This window comes from Diabrotica virgifera, chromosome 6, assembly GCF_917563875.1.
Source record: "Diabrotica virgifera virgifera chromosome 6, PGI_DIABVI_V3a".
Lineage (NCBI taxonomy): Eukaryota > Metazoa > Arthropoda > Insecta > Coleoptera > Chrysomelidae > Diabrotica > Diabrotica virgifera.
In genome coordinates this window covers 174,745,762-174,764,960 of record NC_065448.1, presented here as the reverse complement: position 1 = coordinate 174,764,960, position 19,199 = coordinate 174,745,762, and the positions used below count along the sequence as shown (strand labels likewise).

The 19,199-nt window shown below is 33.2% G+C and overlaps 1 protein-coding gene across 2 annotated transcripts in view; it reads right to left on the bottom strand.

The window, feature by feature from the left end:
- Positions 1-19,199, bottom strand: part of LOC114329913 (putative epidermal cell surface receptor) — a 252,253-nt gene that overhangs the window by 14,279 nt on the left and 218,775 nt on the right. The window contains exons 6-7 of one of the 2 annotated variants that reach the window (XM_028279190.2): positions 9,190-9,924; positions 5,687-5,861 (exon numbers count right to left, since the gene is read on the bottom strand). In XM_028279190.2, coding sequence (XP_028134991.2) covers positions 5,687-5,861; positions 9,190-9,924 — 910 coding nt within the window. The remainder of the gene's footprint in view (positions 1-5,686; positions 5,862-9,189; positions 9,925-19,199) is intronic. The other variant, XM_028279191.2, reaches the window with a different exon arrangement.

Genomic DNA, 19,199 nt, shown 5'->3' with positions numbered 1-19,199 from the left:
TGCGAGACATATGGAATGGCCCCGAACAAAAAGAAAACAAAAATCATGATTGTCAGTAAGAACAAGATTGAAGACGAAACAATCTGAATTAAAGAACAAGCTTTAGAGAAAGTGCTCAGATACAATTATTTGGGATGTGAACTAATTGAACAATGGGACTGTTCAATTACAGTTTTATTCCTTAATTTCTAATCTCACATTAAACTTAACTTCCTAATTTTTTATAGTTTCACCGTGTATAATAATTGTGAAACATATCGATTAATAGTTTAATCACCAGTTTATTCAATTTCCACAGTGAATCGCCAAATAGTTTTGCAATATTTACTCGTTTAAATTATATTTGTCAGCTTTCAAAGTATGTACAAAGTTTTTGTTAATACTATGCTAGATGCATTAACTTCTATGCTGAGGTATACATTATTAGTAAATTTATAAATTAGGGGATTCGAGCTCTTTTGAGCGCAGACTATTAAAAATAGTTACCTCATTAACAAGTCTAGTGCGCAAGTCATTGTTTGAAGTTACGTCGACAGAGTGTAATTACCCACAACTGTCGTGTAATAATTCAGTAGCTGTCAATAAAACCATTTTTTTTTACTCCACGACTTTAACATTTATTTATCATCGTCGATCGAGAAGAAACGGAAGCAGGGCATTAGAAAAAAATCGAAACTTATATTACATCAAACTGTCCAGGATAGCAGCCTCAAAATAAAATGACGCATTGCAGAGATTGCAGAAGCGCTTTCAATAAGATGAAAACAGTATTATGTAATGGAAAACTGGGAATAGAAATTAGATCTAGAGCACGGGCTTAGCCAGGGGGGGTTTTGGGGGTTCAAACCCCCCCGAAAAGTTAAGATATTAACATATTTCAAATTTTTATTATGAATATAGAGGTTATTTTATGTAGTTTTAGTCGTTTTACTTTTTTGAACCCCCTCCGAAACTAAAACCTGGCTACGCCTGTGATCTAGAGTTTTGAGATGCTATGTATTCTCTGTCTTTTTGTATGGAGTTCAAGCCTGGACAATTACGGACTTAACTGAAAAAAAACTTGCCAGCTTTGAGATGTGGTGTTATCGAAGAAAAGAAAAATACCATGGACACAACTCGTAACAAAGACGGAAATATTACGAAAGATCAAAAAAAGAAAAAGAAATACTCAAGACTATGAAGGAAAGAAAAATGAGCTACTTTGGTCACGTACTAAGAAATGAAAAATATGAGTTAATGCGATTAGTTATACAAGTAGTGGAGCCGATATGTGAAACAATTGTACATTTAATGATATAACTAAATAATTTGGACCACATATACTACACATATAAAGGTTCAAATTTAGATATGAGGCCATCTCAGATTTTGCCTTTTACAAAAATGGCGGGCATTCAAAATGGCGACTATATATGTGACTAATAGCACGATAATTTTTTAACGAGACGTCAGATTTCAACCAAATTCGGTATATAGGTTCTTTTTTTGATGTATAAGATCGAGGTCTTGAACTGCAAGAATTGATTTACCAGAAGTAGTGTTTTTCCTGGATTTTATGTAAAAATATGTTGTTTTTTTTCAATTCTTTCACCCTGTATGTATTAATTTTTCAAAAAGTTAATACCACCATTGAAAAAAGATTTTTTAAAAAATATTTTGAACTTTTTAGTTATGTTAATTACCATTTAATAAATGCATAACGTATCTTCACATGTACCTATGTGCGGCAGATTCGTGCAAATATTATAAGAATTATTGTGCATTTAATGGTAGAAGCATATAGTTTGGACCATATATACTACACATATAAAGGTTCAAATTTAGATATCAGGCCATCTCAGTTTTTGTTCCTTTTACAAAAATGGCGGGCATTCAAAATGGCGACTATACATATGTGACTAATAGCACGATAACTTTTGAACGAGACATCAGATTGCAACGAAATTTGATATATAGGTTCTTTTTTTGATGAATAAGATCGATATCTTGAACCGGGAGAATCGGTTTACCAGAAGTTGTGTTTTTACTGTTTTTTTATGTAAAAATATGTTGTTTTTTTTTTCAATTTTTTCACCCTGTATATATAAATTTTTCAAAAAGGTAATACCGCCATTAAAAAGAGTAAAAATATTTTTTAGAAAATATTTTGATCTTTTTAGTTATGTTAATTACCATTTAATAAATGCATAACGTATGTATGTTCACATGTACCTATGGGCAGCAGATTCATTTTGAATGCACGCCATTTTTGTAAAAGACAAAATCTGAGATGGCCTCATATCTAAATTTGAATCTTTGTATGTGTAGTATGTGTGGTCCAAATTATATGCTTCTACCATTAAATGCACAATAATTCTTTATTATGCACATTATTATTTGCACGAATCTGCCGCACATAGGTACATGTGAAGATACGTTATGCATTTATTAAATGGTAATTAACATAACTAAAAAGTTCAAAATATTTCCTAAAAAATATTTTTACGCTCTTTTCAAAGCCGGTATTACCTTTTTAAAAAATTAATACATACAGGGTGAAATAATTGAAAAAATAAACAAGATATTTTTACAAAAAAAATCAGGAAAAACACAACTTCTGGTAAACCGATTCTTCCGGTTCAAGAGTTCGATGTTTCTTACAATTCTTATAACATTTGCACGAATCTGCCGCACTAAAGGGAATGTGGAAGGAAAGAGAGGACCGGGAAGACAACGTACAGCTGGTTAATAAAAAAACTGATAAGACTCTTAAAGCGTATTTTGTAGAAAATTGAGCAGTGTATTTTGAAGGATAAATACTTATTATTTACATACTGTCACTGCCAAATCTTAAAATTTGTCAGATAACTTATTCTTTTCAACCTTAAAAAATGGCTCCACATGCTAGCAAAGAACTAAAAGCAAGAGTTGTAACGAAATTAGAAGATGGTTGGTCACTACCTGCCGTAGCGAACCGTTTTAACGTAAGCAGAACAACAGTTTTTAATATTAATAAAAGGTGGAAAGAACAAGAAACTCTCGAAAGAAAGGAAGGGTCTGGAAGACCAAAAATAGTTATCTACCGCTCATAAAGATCGTACGCTTTGGGAGAGATTAAAAGAGAATCCTTTTGAAAATGTGAAAACTGCAATAATCATGTCACAGTTTTCGGGAAGAAAGACAACAACTTGGCGCAGAATTAAAGCATCGCATCTTAGGTAACGAACTGCAGCAAAAATTACTTTTTTATGAATAATTATTACAATTTTTTACTTTTTTTTACTTAATAATTATTACAATTATTTATGAATTAACATATGTAATCAGTTGTTTGTTGTTTTGTTTGTTTATTTTATTATTTGTCCTAATAAATATAATATAATGTCAGACCAATCAAATACACTGCTCAAAATGATCAAGTCTTACTAAGAGTCGTATCGGTTTTTTAGGAACCAGCTGTACGTCCTGGTTGAAAATTTTAAAGCACTTGAGTGGAAAAACAACAATAGAACTTTTCAGAACCGCTGCAGACAGAGTTAAATGGGCCATGATGATTGCCAATGTCCTTAAAGATGAAGCACATGAAAAAGAAGAAGAAAGTGTAGAAGGAGTCAATCTAGATAATACTTTATCTAAAATGCACAAAAAGACTCACATTAATAAAGGATATTGAAAAATATATCAAGAAATAAAACTGATATATAAATATAACACCAAAACGAACAACATACATGAAGATCCTCATAAAATACAATAAAAATGCCTGAAAATAAAGAGATATCTACGTGATACATTTACAAATATCAAAAAACACCATGGTTTAGAAAACAAATAAAAAATATATCTAAAGAAAAACGAGAGGTACCTGAAGTATAAAACATCAAATACTCAAGAATCCAGAGAAGCCTATATAAGAATAAAGAAACAAATAAGCTAAGGAGAACACTAATGAACATTAAGAGCAGTTCACAAAAAGAATGAAAAGCGACTTCAAGGTGCACAAAAACAAATGTAGAGAATTATAAGGAACCAACGGAAACAAATAGCAGAATTAGAGGGAAATAATAACATACCAGTAAACGAATGGGAAAGATACTTAATGGCACTATTTAAAAGAAAGGAAAACAACAATCAACAAAACAACATGTACGACTTAAGTAAAGTGATCAAATGTTTCTAAAAGTGAAATCATTCTTCGGTAACCACAGCTAAATTTAAAATTACGTCAAAGAATGAACAAATGCTATATTTGATCAGTGTTTTTACATTGCACCAAGAACTGGATTCTAAAGGCTGACATGACCAATCGCCATGGTTGCATATAAGAATGCTTCGAATACCCTGGGACAGTGATGCAGACCAATAAAGCTATGCTAAATAGAGCAAATGCCGTTCGTGAGTTATTGCAAACTATTAAAATAAGAAACATTTCATACCTAGGACATGTTTTCAGAATCTTACTATGACTGATAGGTACATAATCCTTTAGTTTATCATGAATATTTAGTAATCCATATCTCTGGTCATTTCGATATCTACTGATGAAACTACCGTCTATACTTACCCTTAATGTCTCGAAGGCATATTTAGTTATTCAAAACGTTAATAAACCGCAATACAATAATATAAGGGTAATAAAAACAAAAAGGGTAATAACAATAAAATTTTTGGATATACGAATTATTCGTACACAAAAATATGTGTGAATACAAAGAACTATTAGACTTACTTTTTGTTATTTGTGTATCTAACTTCAACTCTTCCATGTAAGTTAACTATCACTGGAGGCACCATAAAGGCCAATCTTACAGTTCGTGGATCAATTGCCTCCAATGTATGTACCAAAATATCGTCCTCCGGTTGATTGTAACCATTAAATGGACCTGGGAATATGTTGCTTAAACAAATAAGCTAAGGAGAACACTAATGAACATTAAGAGCAGTTCACAAAAAGAATGAAAAGCGACTTCAAGGTGCACAAAAACAAATGTAGAGAATTATAAGGAACCAACGGAAACAAATAGCAGAATTAGAGGGAAATAATAACATACCAGTAAACGAATGGGAAAGATACTTAATGGCACTATTTAAAAGAAAGGAAAACAACAATCAACAAAACAACATGTACGACTTAAGTAAAGTGATCAAATGTTTCTAAAAGTGAAATCATTCTTCGGTAACCACAGCTAAATTTAAAATTACGTCAAAGAATGAACAAATGCTATATTTGATCAGTGTTTTTACATTGCACCAAGAACTGGATTCTAAAGGCTGACATGACCAATCGCCATGGTTGCATATAAGAATGCTTCGAATACCCTGGGACAGTGATGCAGACCAATAAAGCTATGCTAAATAGAGCAAATGCCGTTCGTGAGTTATTGCAAACTATTAAAATAAGAAACATTTCATACCTAGGACATGTTTTCAGAATCTTACTATGACTGATAGGTACATAATCCTTTAGTTTATCATGAATATTTAGTAATCCATATCTCTGGTCATTTCGATGTCTACTGATGAAACTACCGTCTATACTTACCCTTAATGTCTCGAAGGCATATTTAGTTATTCAAAACGTTAATAAACCGCAATACAATAATATAAGGGTAATAAAAACAAAAAGGGTAATAACAATAAAATTTTTGGATATACGAATTATTCGTACACAAAAATATGTGTGAATACAAAGAACTATTAGACTTACTTTTTGTTATTTGTGTATCTAACTTCAACTCTTCCATGTAAGTTAACTATCACTGGAGGCACCATAAAGGCCAATCTTACAGTTCGTGGATCAATTGCCTCCAATGTATGTACCAAAATATCGTCCTCCGGTTGATTGTAACCATTAAATGGACCTGGGAATATGTTGCTTATTCCTATAAATTAAGAAAATTATTACTATTAAAACACATGTTTACTCATTTTATACTAAATATTAGTATACAACTCATATTTACTCGTAATATATTTACTTCACTAATAAATATTGATTTTGAAATCAGCAACATAGTAGATTTTTAGTATTTTCGGTTTTAAAATTGACTTGTTTTTTTTGGTTTATTTCCCAGAGTTCGACGCCCTACAACCTAATACTTTTTGTTATTGTTTTATAAAATCTTCTTTTATTTTCTTTTGTTATTTTATTACTCCACAATAGTCCGTGCAGCTGTCTTGTGGCTGATCTTGCTTGGCCAATCCTGGAATGTATTTCTTCGTTACCCCCTGCTTTTGATGTTATTTGGGCTCCTAAGTATTTGAAGGTTTCTGTTGGTTTTGTAATTCCTATTTCAATTTGCAGGCTTTCTGGTTCTTCTCCTACTAGTAAGCACTCATTTGTTTGTATATTAATTGTGAGGCCCCACTTGGTGTACTCCTGTTTAAGTTTTCTATTCTAAACAAATAGTCTATATTATTCTCATGGCCGTCAGCCCTCATGATCGTCAGTCTAGATTGGCTTGGTCGTCAGCGAAGTGTATCGTGTACAATCTATGGTCTTCGATTGGAATGTCCATATTACAGCACTTTCTTCTTCTCCACAGCGAGAGCGCCTTATTTGGATATATTTTGAAGAGTGTAGGTGCTATGCAGCAGCCTTGCTTTAGGCATTTACTAATAGGAATTTCTCTAGTTAATTTGTTTCCAGTTTTAATGTTTATCGTCATATTTGTGTAAAGCTGTTGTACTGCTACCAAATAAGTGATTTCTGTAAGATAGATGATACTGTACCATGGGGACAACAGAGAAGACAGGAATGGAACCATCATTTTGTAGTGACGAACTAGTCCAAATAGCAAAAGATTTAAGACCAAAAGGCACCAGATCACCAGGTAAATCCATTAAAATTTTTAAACTCAGAAGAAGATTATCATTAATAACAAAAATGAAAATATGACTGAGTGGTCGAGTATTGGCTCCTGAACTTAATTATATCCGCTTAAAATGGCGACTAAATAATAAATAGAGCTGAAACTATGAGCAGTTGTAAATAATACAAAAAATTTAAGATAAAAACCGTTTCCATATGCCCAGAATGATAAAATAGATATTGAAATTTGTACAAAAGATTTCCTAAACCTTTAAAAAAATCAGTGAATATAAAGAAGGAAAAAGAATTGTCACCTTAAAGTAGTAAAATAGTGCAAGTTTAGAACTTCATATGAGAAGTTCAGAGTTCAGTTCAAAGACTACAGACAAAGTGTAATCATAATTTAATCTAATCTAATTGTTGCTCATAATACTTTTTGGTTCTAGTTAGATCTAATTTGGCCTTATATAACATTTACAAAATTGACGTTGTTGCTTAGCATTTTACTGCATTTATTCCTTTTATAAAGTTATAGGACGCAGCTATTAAGATGCAAATATTTCCCGCGTAAGTCAACAAAAATATTTTCAAGATAGGTACAAAATGTATTTCAAAGTTTTATCTGCTTGAAATAAATGATACTAAAATGATCAATAATACTACAGGCGCTTAAAGGACGCACGCTAGATTATAGGTACTTATACAAAATTATTATAGAAAATATACCTATAGGTAACAACCAATGTGAAATTACATATTGTTCGTCCGCTATAACTTTTCCCGTGCGTCACGATTAATTTTCAAACAAATTAAGTCAAAACATAAAGTGAAACGAACGTCGATGTGTATATACAATGTGTATACTGTATACTATATACTACACACATCGGCGTACGTTTCACTTTATGTTTTGACTTAATTTGTTTGAAAATGAATAGTGACGCACGGGAAAAGTTATAGCGGACGAACAATACTAACACTAATCGCATAAAAATAGAAGAGGGGGTTAGACAAGGATACCCAATGTTACCTAAACTTTTTAATATGGTGCTCGAACATGCTTTTAAGAATTTGGTTTAGATGACAAAGGGAATAAAAATAGATGGAGAATATCTAAACAAGTTACATTTCGCCGATGATATACTTAGTAACAATAGCCGAGGATCTAGGTATGGCAAATGGCAAGAGAGATGGTACAGGAACTCGTAGGGGCTACAGAAAATGTAGGTTTAAATATAAACAACTCGAAAACAGAAATAATGACAAATTTGGTGCCCAAACGGAACATCAGTATTGGTGGGCAAGAAATAGAACTCGTAGATAGATATAAATACCTGGGACATAAAATTATGATTGGTAGGGATAATCAGACTCATGAACCAAAGAGAAGAATCGGCCTTGGGTGGGCAGCATACGGAAAACTGAGAGAAACTTTTAAACGTGAGCTGCCCACATGCCTAAAGAGAAAGGTATTTGATAAGTTTCTCCTCTCAGTCTTAACATACGGAGCAGAAACCCTTTCCTTAACAAAAGCCTCGGCTACCAAACTTAAGCTTTATATAGAGAATAATGGAGCGTTTCATGTTAGGAATAAGTCTGCGAGATAGAGTGAAAAACGAAGAAATCAGGAGAAGAACCAACGTAACTGACGTCATCGAAAGGATAGCCAGACTAAAATGCGGATGGGCAGGACACATAGTCAGAATGACAGATGGGCGATGGACAAAGAGGTTATTGGAATGGAGACCAAGGGAAGACAAGAGAAGTGTCGGTTGACCACCTGCAAGGTGAACTGACAATTTAAGAAGGCTAAATAAAAACTGGACGAGGGCGGCGCAAGATAGACGGTGTTGGAAACAGGAGGAAGAGGCCTATGTTTAGCAGTGGACTTTTGAGACTGGATGATGATGATGAAAGTGATCAATAAAGGATCTAGTACTATGAATAACAGATACTGTAGTACTATGAATTAAATAATATTGTAACAAAAGATTACTTTTGACCGACCCTCGTATAACAGATCCCATCTCCACACACACAGATCCACCTCGATCTTTCTAGATAAGACGTGACGCAGCGGGGCGGAAGACGAGCAATTCTCCGAATGTCGTGACAATAACTAGAGATGGGCAGAATCTTCGAGAAATAACGACTGGGCTATAAATAGGAACGGATTTTGTAAATAGGTTTAGTTTTTAAGCTAGAGTTTGTAAAAGAAAACTTGTATAAGTAAATTAATAAAGTCGTATATAAATACGAATCGCTCGTTTTATTGTTACAATATAAACAGGAGCTTTTTTAAAAGTTACTTAAAAAATGTAATAATTAAATATCATTCACAATACTTTGTTGCTGATTTCAAATCAATAAAGTACCATTTATATAAATAACAAACTAACCTGGGTGTGATATATTAGATCTATTAGGCAGAGGAATGCTTTGTGGGCCCAAAAATGGTCTATTAATATTGGGAAGAGGTGGTAAAGAACCCTGTCCGTTTGGAAGAGTATTTCTATGGAATTCGTTCAAAAGTTGTTCCAATGAAAATCCGGGAGGTAAATTACTGGGAACGCGTTCCCCAGCCGAATTTTGGGGCACGACGTATGGTACCAGATGTATGTGTGATTTGTCTCCATTTGATATGGAGTTGGGTTCTTGTTTGGAAGAAGTAGGAATGCTGTGAATTTCCAAAACGGATCCTGATGGATAATTACTTAGTTCTGGATGTTGGTTAATAAATTGCAATAGTTCTTCGGCATTTCCATGACCGTGTATTTCAATTTCAGAATGGATTGGACTATCCACAGATTTCACCGTCGAAATATCCGAAGATATTGTTGATGGGGGTGTAACAAAAACAGGTGTCTTTGTATTTTTAGTTTTATCTGATTTGCTTGGTGTCGACGCGGAAGATTTATCTATCTTACTTCCGTTTTTCTTATGGTAATATGGATTTTCTTCAATAGCGACTACGGGCTTTGTTGCTGTTCCCATAACACTATTACTTTCCTTACTTGAATCCCCATTTTCATAAACAGCAAGAGGTCCTAGTGTTTTTGAAGGTTTGCTTGGAGAGAACGGTCCAAAGAACGGAGATTTTGAAACATTTTTGTTAGTTTTGTTGTTTTCTTTGACTAAAATAATACTTTTCTTCATTAATAAAGATGTGTTTAAAGTTTAAAGCCTTCCACCTGCCAAAACCATGATTATTTACAGTTTTATTATGTAAAATTTTCTGAAACCTTGCTTACTTGTTTTTGATAGTTTATATGCTGTATGTTTAGAGCGTCAGTCCACAAACTAATACCACAAAGCCATTATAAAATAATTTTTGTTTTCAACAAAAACAAAATTGAATTAAGAAATACCATAAATCCTGTATCAGTTATATCAATAATATTTTACAAATATTTACAAAAGGGCGAAGATAAATTAAGTTTGTGATTTTTCTGCAATGATACGATATACATTTACTCTTCTTCTTCTGTAAAAAAATTTGAGGGGTTGGTTATTTTTAATATATTATATAGACTACATATTTACATTATCATCATAATTCAGGTTATCAATTTATCTAGTACCGAACGTAGGCCTCTCTTGAATGCTTTCATATATTCCCATCTTTTGTATTCTCTCTCCACTGTGTGTGCATACGTTGCAAATCGTCGGTCCATCTTGTGGGATAATACCCTTACTTCTAAAGACATTTTCTCCGGGTCTCCACTCGATAGTTCTCTTCATTCATAATTATACATCTCCAAGTGGAGCAAAGGGCACCTTGCGGTGTTTCAAGTAGCATGAGGAATGATGGTGAGGTTCCCACGCATTATCTGTTGAGTTCCGTCCAATTTTGTTTACTAGTTTTCTCCATTCTTTTCTGTTTTTTGCTATCTTTTTTGCATCGTTCCATGTTAAATTATTTTCTTTAAGTTCTTTCTCTATTGTTCTTTTCCACGTATAAGATGGTTTACCCTTTCTTCTTTTGCCTTGAGCATTGTAATGTAGAGCTTGTCTAGCACTGGTACAACTGGCACAACAATATTTGTTGCTGGTTTTCGTAAGGTGTGTCCTATCCACTTCCATTTCCGTTTTTTTATTGTATATTCTTCCTTTTTTCATTTGTCATTCTCCACAATTCGTCATTAGTAATTTTGTTTGGCCAAAATATTCTCAGTATAATATGCAGGCACCTGTTAATAAAGGATTGTATTTTTTGAAAGAATTGTTTATGGTGTTTTCATGTTTCTGCTTCGTATAACAAGACAGACTTTACATTAGTTTCAAATAATCGTACCTTTGTTCTTCTGCTGATGTTTGTCGAGGCCTATATCTTGCGTAAAGAGTTGAAATCGTTTTGTGTCAAGCTTATTCTTTGTGTTATGTCCTTTTCTGTGCCTCCTGTTGTGTTTACCAGACTGCTCAAATAACAGAAATCTTTTACTTCTTCTATTTGTTTCCATTCTAAAAATATATTGTTTCCGTTCGTTTCCACATTTGATAATATTTTCGGTTTTTGAGATTTATTTTTAAGCCGGTTATTTTTGCTATGTTGTTCAATCTGGTAATTTTGTTTTGCACGTGTTGTCTGTTTGATTTTATGAGGCTTATGTCGTCAGCGAACTCTAGATCCTCTAGTTTTTTAAATGGTGACCATTGTATACCAGTTTTTTATCTTCAGTTTGTTTCATTATCCAATCTATGACTATTATAAACGACGTCGGTGAGAAGACACACCCCTGCCTTACTTCTTTTTTGATGCTTATTTGTTAGGAAAGTTCCCCTTCATGTTCAACTTTAGCAAAACATTCGTCGTAGGAAAGCCTTATTACTCTTATATATTTGTCTGCTATTCCATAGAGTTTTATTTTTCTCCACATTATATTACGATTTATTGAGTCAGACGCTTTTTCGAAGTCAACAAAGTTAATATAAACTTCCTGATTCATTTCCGCTGATTGTTCCAGAATGATTCTTAGGATGTTTATATGGTCAATACAGGAACTGTTGGGTCTGAATCCTATTTGGTTAATTCTTAATTTTTCATTTATGGGATCTTTAATTATTCTCTTCAATATTATCCTGGCCATTATTTTGGCAGCTACAGTGAGAAGAGTGATTGGTCTCCATTTTTGGCACAGTGTGAGATTTCCCTTCTTTGGTAGCTTTATTATAACTCCTTCACCCAATCTTTTGGTATATTTTCCTCGATCCAAATTTTTTGAAATAGTAAGTAGTGCATATCCACTGAGAAGTTTAACTGTGATTTTATCAGTTCTGCGGGAATTCCATCAACACCAGCCGCTTTGTCGTTTTTTAAAAGGTTTATAGTATACCTTATTTCATCCTTCGTAAATTCATTTTTTCTAATGATTAATGTTTCGTTTCTCTGTGTTTCTTCCATCTCTATTTGTGATTCAATTCCTTCTTCATAGAGTTCTGCGAATAATTGTGTCCATCTTTGTGCGATTTCTTTTTGAATTATGAGTGTTTCTCCTTCTTTTCCCATTAGTTTCCTTCTCTGCTTGCTCTTACCCCCTTTAGTTTCTTTTGTTATTGAGTAAAGTGTCCTGGTGTCATGTATTCTCGCTGCTTCCTCTGCTTTTCTGCCATTTGTTCTATATACAGCCTTTTATCTGTTCTGCCTTGTTTTTTAACTTCTTTATTTTTTTCTGTGTATTTTCCCTGCATTTCTTTTCGTTTTATTGGGTTTGTTGTTCTGATCAATTCGGTTTTGATTGATCTTCTTTCCTTGATTTTTGTTTTAGTGTTCAGCGTTATCCATAGTTGATCGGCTTTTCCCTTGTACCCTAATATCTCTTTCCCTGCTTCCATGTACGCGTTTTTATATATTTCCCATATACCTTCAATGCTAGATTTTCCTACTTGTTCTAAGTTTTTCACATGCCTCTCCAACGTTTCTTGGTATTTGTTTGATATGTTAGAGTCTCTTAATTTATTTGTATTGAATTTTCTATGTTTTTTGTTTGATTTATAATTAGCTCTGAGGCTAATTTTTATTTTTGCTCTCACTAATTCGTGGTCTGATGCACAGTCGGCTCCTCTCATTGCTTTCACATGTTGTAAGGAATTTTTTCACTTCTTTTCAATGAGTATGTGGTCAATTTGGATCTTAAATTTCCAACCTGGTGACGTCCATGTTGTTTTATGGATACCTTTATGTTGGAATAATGTTCCCCCAATCATCAAATCATTTGTCGAGCAAAGATCTATTAATGTCGTGCCATTGTCATTCCTTTGTCCCATGCCATGATTCCCCATTATATGTTCCTTTCCATTATTATTAGATCCTACTTTGTCGTTCCAATCCCCCAAAACGTAGTAGTTCTCTTAGTCCATGTATTATTATCGAAAGTCCCATATACCAAAATTTGAAGACCTCAACTGTGGAACCAATTTCTGGGTGCAACCTTAATCTCTGCCTTTTACAATTTACAAGGCAAGCAGATGATGAATAAAGAAGACAAAACGGTGTCTATAATATGCAGTCACGTTTGTCCATTCGTCTAGGTAAAAATTCCAACGAAAGTTGGTTCCGTGTACTCACAATATAAGTAAACTTTGAAAATGAAAGACATATTATGTCTCATTTTTTCGGTTAAGAGATTATAAATCATCTCCTTACGTAGGTTTCACGCTCTCCAGACATCTTCAGAGGGGCTATATGATCTGCTCTTATTGTTATTTCTTCTTATGACCCGTCTGTCCTATTCCACTTCAGGGTTGTTATTATTGTATGTATACTATTATTTTTGTCAAGGTGGAGACTTCTGCATCGTATATGTGAACAGGTAGGGCACACTGATTGAAATATTATGACATATGGGGAGCTCTGATTTTTGTCTGTCTCACGTCTCATCAAACGCGGTCCATATCCTATTCTTCGGTAGAGTTCACAACTTTGACATATTTCATTACTACACATTTCATCTTTTTATAAGTTCATGTGTTTCATTTCTTATTCTCGTGTAATCTTCATACACTTATGGTGTCTTGTTTGCATGAACTTCATATAAGATTTTTCTTTTTCTTGTATTTTTCCTTTATCTCCGTACAAAGCTTTTTTTAGCTGAGTCTAAGATGTTTGGACATGCGCATCATCAGACTAGTTATTCTATATTCGTTGCATCTTTTTACCCGCTACGTCTTCGAAATTGTTATATTCTTCGTGTACTTCAACATTAGCATACACGTTATTAAAAGCTTAACTAGAGCACTGATGTGGTCCTCTTGTATCATTTTAAAAAGTTTAGCTGGGATGTTGTCTGGTTCATTAGCTTTCTTGGTTTTTTTTCTGATTTTATTGCATGAAGAAGTTCAGATCTAAAAATTTTATATCCTTCTTGATTTACATCGCTCTGTATGTTTGTTATATAGTTATTCCATGTTTCTCGTTCTTCGAACGAGAAGTATTTCTCTTTCATAAATAATAACTTTTCCTGTATTATTTATTAAAGTATTAATGTTTTTCTTATTATACAGGCTAGCCAGTTCACGAACTTTCTTATGCATATTGAACATGTCATATTTCTTTTCTAATTTGTTCAATTTTGAACATTTATCCGCCATCCAATTTGCTTTAGAAGCTCGTATTTTTGTTTTATATTTTGTTGTTTTTTTTCTGTATTCGTCTGTCTTATCATTTATCATTGTATTGTCTTCTTTGCTCCGTAAAGTCTAGTATTTCTTTTGTCATTCATTGTTGTTTCTTGATCTGTTAGCTACAGTATGTTCTTCTAGTAAATGGGTCATATGCTCACGAAATAATTTCCATATTTTCTCAACATTTTCAGTTGTTCTCATTTCCTTCATGTAATTATTGTTTATACCATTTTCGATTCTACTTTTGTTATCTGAAGTAGTAAAAATGTTTTGTGATATTTGTTGTTCTCTATTCGTTGCATCGACGACTAAAGAGTTGTGATCAGATGCAATATCTGCTCCAGGGTATGCTGTATCTCTACTGATGGAGTTCCTAAATCTCTTATTGATAAGATTGCAATCCAGTGCTCATTAAACTTACCATGAGATATTTTATTGGGGGATTTTCAAGTTATATGTGGACTCTTTATTTTGATTTTAAACGAGTATATCTATTCTGTGATTTTTACAAAAGTTTTCTGTTAAACAACTTTAGTACATCATTTTTTCAATAAATCAGGTGATACGTTACCACTTTTACACAACGAAAGGTATAAAGAATCATTTAAAACAACCACTCCAATATCAATAAATATCAATAATTATTATGTTGTTCCACATCCATAAGTATGAAAGCAAATTTTTTATACATTGTTAGAAATGAGTATTATTATCAATAAGCAATACCTATATACAATAACCGTCAATAACTATTTAAAAAATGTGATTTATACGAGAAAATATCATTTAAATTTAAAAGATTTCACCATTTAAAAAATTGCATATTTTAAAGATTATTGGTACTAAACTCGAACTAATCTAATATAGAACTGATTTCAATCAGAAAGTCATATAGGTCTGGATCCCGCGTACCAAAAAAAAGTTGATTAATAGCAAGCTGAAAATTTGTTAATAGCTTGAGGGTGTCTAGTCGGACAAACTTTGATATATTGGAACACTGGAACAGGGGAAGTTTTAATTGTGGAACAGGTTAAAAATTCGGAACGTCAGACTACGAAAACGTCAGATGTATTTTGACCGACAGAACATCCAATTGATTTGTTACCCTTTCATTCAACTCTTATGCAAAAATCAGACTGCCATTACTTACCAACATGATTTCTGTCATTTGACATGCTCTTCGTGTTCCACTCATTAAAATGCGCAGTTCGTGATACACAATAGTCTGACATTTGCATGGGAGTTTAATGAAACGGCAACAAATCAATTGGAAGTTCTGTCCGACAAAATACATCTGACGTTTTCGTAGTCTGACGTTCCAAATTTTTAACCTGTTCCACCATTAAAACTTCCCCTGTTCCAGTGTTCCCATTAATCAAAGTTTGTCCGACTAGACACCGTTAAGCTATTAACAAATTTTCAGCTTGCTATTAATCAACTTTTTTTTTCTTATGCGGGATCCAGACCTAATAAATATAGAAGCTTTAGAAGTGTATTAAAAATTGTTCTATAAAATCTTGTTCTGTAGAAATCGTATCATAAAGATGGCTGTCTAAAGTACTTAATTAGTCTCTTCAATAAAATCAGTAAATTCTGTCTTGTTTTCTGCCTATACATTCTACATAAACCAGGTGGTACCTGTTTTAAAATGGCCACATTTGTTATTTAAAAGTATATAAACGTAGTTTTGGTAGAAATCGCTTCCATATATCTGTTCCGTTTTACATTTATTTTGTTTGTACAAATATAGTCTAGTCGCAACATATGGGGTCCCGTGGACACTTTTAGTTCGCCGCGATTTGATGGTGGAATTATAGGTTTTTTGGGTCGCTGAATCCAATGGAAGTAGTCTGGAGGCCCAAATGTGGTGCGTTTAATTGTTATTAACCAATTATGGTAAAATTCGGTGTTTTTCAGGAATTATTAGAAGCCCTGTAAATAAATTGATAGTGTTAAGGTCTTCTCTGGTGTATTTTAGGTCGCTGAAAAGAATGCGACTAGTCGCGATTACTCAAAATGTGTTCCTGTTTTGTTAATAACAAAATATTTATTTATAGCAAGTTACTTATAGCAAATTATAGCAAGTTTATTTATAGTTATTTACAGCAAGTTTGTAGTCTTTTTTATAGTATTTTTATATGCTAAATCGATTGTCACTAGTCGTGATAGCTTAAACCACGTTCCGACTTTGTTATTAATAAATAATTGCAAAAATAACGGTTTATAAGTAGTAAGTACGTTCACTCACGGTTTTTGCTCTGAATTTTAAAAAACCACTTGGATTGACATGAAATTTGGCATGCACGTAACTAACATGTCAAACAAAATAAGTGATATTGTGCCGATGGGGATAATGTACTGGGGGTGAGTTTCACCCCGTTTAGGGGGTGGAAAAAGAAACCTTTAAAATAAGTCAGGAACTAAATAAACTGGTTAATTGTAAGTATCTTTTGCTCTATACAGTTTTTTCACTAAGTCAATACTTTTCGAGTTATTTGCGAGTGAATATGTTCATTTTTCAGCAAAAAAACCAAATAACTCGAAAGGTATTGACTTTGCGAAAAAGCTGTATAGAACAAAAGTTGCTTAGAATTAATCAGTTCATCTACTTCCGGACTTATTATAAAGGTTTCTTTTTTCACCCCTCAAAAGGGGAGAAACTCACCCCCAGGGTAAAAGCAGACGTCGGCACAATATCACTTGTTTTGTCTGACATATAAGCTACGTGTATGCCAAATTTCATGTCAATCAAAGTGGTTTTTTAAAATCTATTCCTTGGGCTTCCAGATCACTTCCATTGGATTCAGCGACCCAAAAAAACCTATAATACCACCATCAAATCGCGGCGAACTAAAGGTGTCCAGGGGACCCCCTGTGTTGCGACTAGACTAATGCTCGTTTTTATGTCTACACCCAAATGTAAGCATACCAATTCATTCCAAACCACTTTGGTATGTAACACACTGCGAGTCACACATTATATTATTACAGTCCCAACTTAGAAGCAAAAAGTTTGTGTGTAACCCGCATATCAGTTCAGTTGTTAATTGTGTTTGAATACGTTAAATAAAAAGTGTAGCCAATAAACTCTTATTTCTTTCCATATCATATCACAAAAAATCATATTTTTACTACGCGAGAGTTTTCAAAATGGGCTTAACTTTTTATTCAATAATATATTAAGAACATTTCTCAACTCTGAACAAGATTATTTCAAAAATCAATGATTTGTCATTTTACAACTTTTTCAATTCTACATTCTTATCGTTCTCCATCGGGAGATAAAGTTATGTTCGTGTTGTTCGCAGACGAGGAAGCTTTAATCAGGAGGAAATAAGCTTAAATTCGAAATAATAATCCCAAGAATTTACATAAAAAATATTTTCTCGTATATTAATACTTATAGATTTTTGAAAATTTTTACACAACCAAATTACATAATTATGTGGATTTTATTTACATAAAACCGAGAGAATGCAGGATATAGGAAAACTTTTGTCAGCTCTAGTAATAATCCGTTTTTTCACCATTTTGTCTACGAGGTAAACTAAGATTTTTAGAAGCCTTACTGAAAATATTATTGTGAATACAAAAGTATATTTCTGAAAATACATACAAACAAACACTTTCAAAAGATGGCATTGCAAGAGGTGAATTAATTTAAAAAGGGATCTGAACTACAGAAACAGAGAGAGTAATTGATAGACGAAAACGTGAAGAAACCGAAATATTCGATAATAATCAATTTGGCTTTATGCAGGGCAGATCAACAACAGATGCAATTTTCATTGTAAGGCAATTGATGGAAAAATGCAGGAATAAAGAAACAAACGCTAATCTGGTATTTATTGATCTTGAGAAAGCATACGATAGAGTTACTCGAGAGATGCTGTGTGGGCACTCAATAAGAAGGGAGTCCCCGGTGAATATGTACATACATTTGTGAGAGATTGTGAGAGATACGTATTAGGGAGTGACAACTAGTCTAGGACAGGTGTAGGAGGGACTGATAAATTTCAGTGAAAGTAGGATGCTCTAACTAGTCACCAATTTTCATGCAAATCGATGGAGGTTTAACAAAATAGGAGGTGAAAACCTTTAATGACTGCACTAACTTTCCCCTTTCATCCCTTATTGCTACTTCCTGTATCCACTGAGGTGTCAATCTGAAAGGGGTCATAATTGTCAATATACAATGGACACATTTCACAGGAAAAACTCCATAATACTTATGACGATGATTTTTCGGCTCTAGCTCTCAGTCTATTTGGATCGTAGCCCAGTCGGGATACATTTGACCTTTCATTAGGAGCTGCCCCAAATTTTATTTTTCTAATCTTTAGGGGGGGTCAATAGTAGTATAAATTTAAAATCTCGACTGAACTTGACCGTGGCGTTAGCCGCCATCTTGATTTTAAACGAGAACCTTTTTGCTCAATATCTCCGCCATTTTCAACTTTTCGACAAAAAATATGGAAACTGAAATTGTTGAAAATGCGATTTTCTATAATTCCGTTTATTATAATTTTTTTCGTGCGGTCCATATTTTCCGAGTTATGTGGAAAACAGAGTTAAAGCATAATTATGGATTTATTGAATTATCTCGTTTATTATTACTTCTACAACAAATTTTAACCTATACAAAAATAAAGAGAATTAAATTTTGTACAATTTTTATCTCCTTCATTTTTTTTGATAAAATCAATATTTAAGGTAGTACGTATGCGCAAAAGCCGCGAGCGTAAGACCAGATTGATTTTAAAGCAATCGTTTTTGTTCAATATCTTCC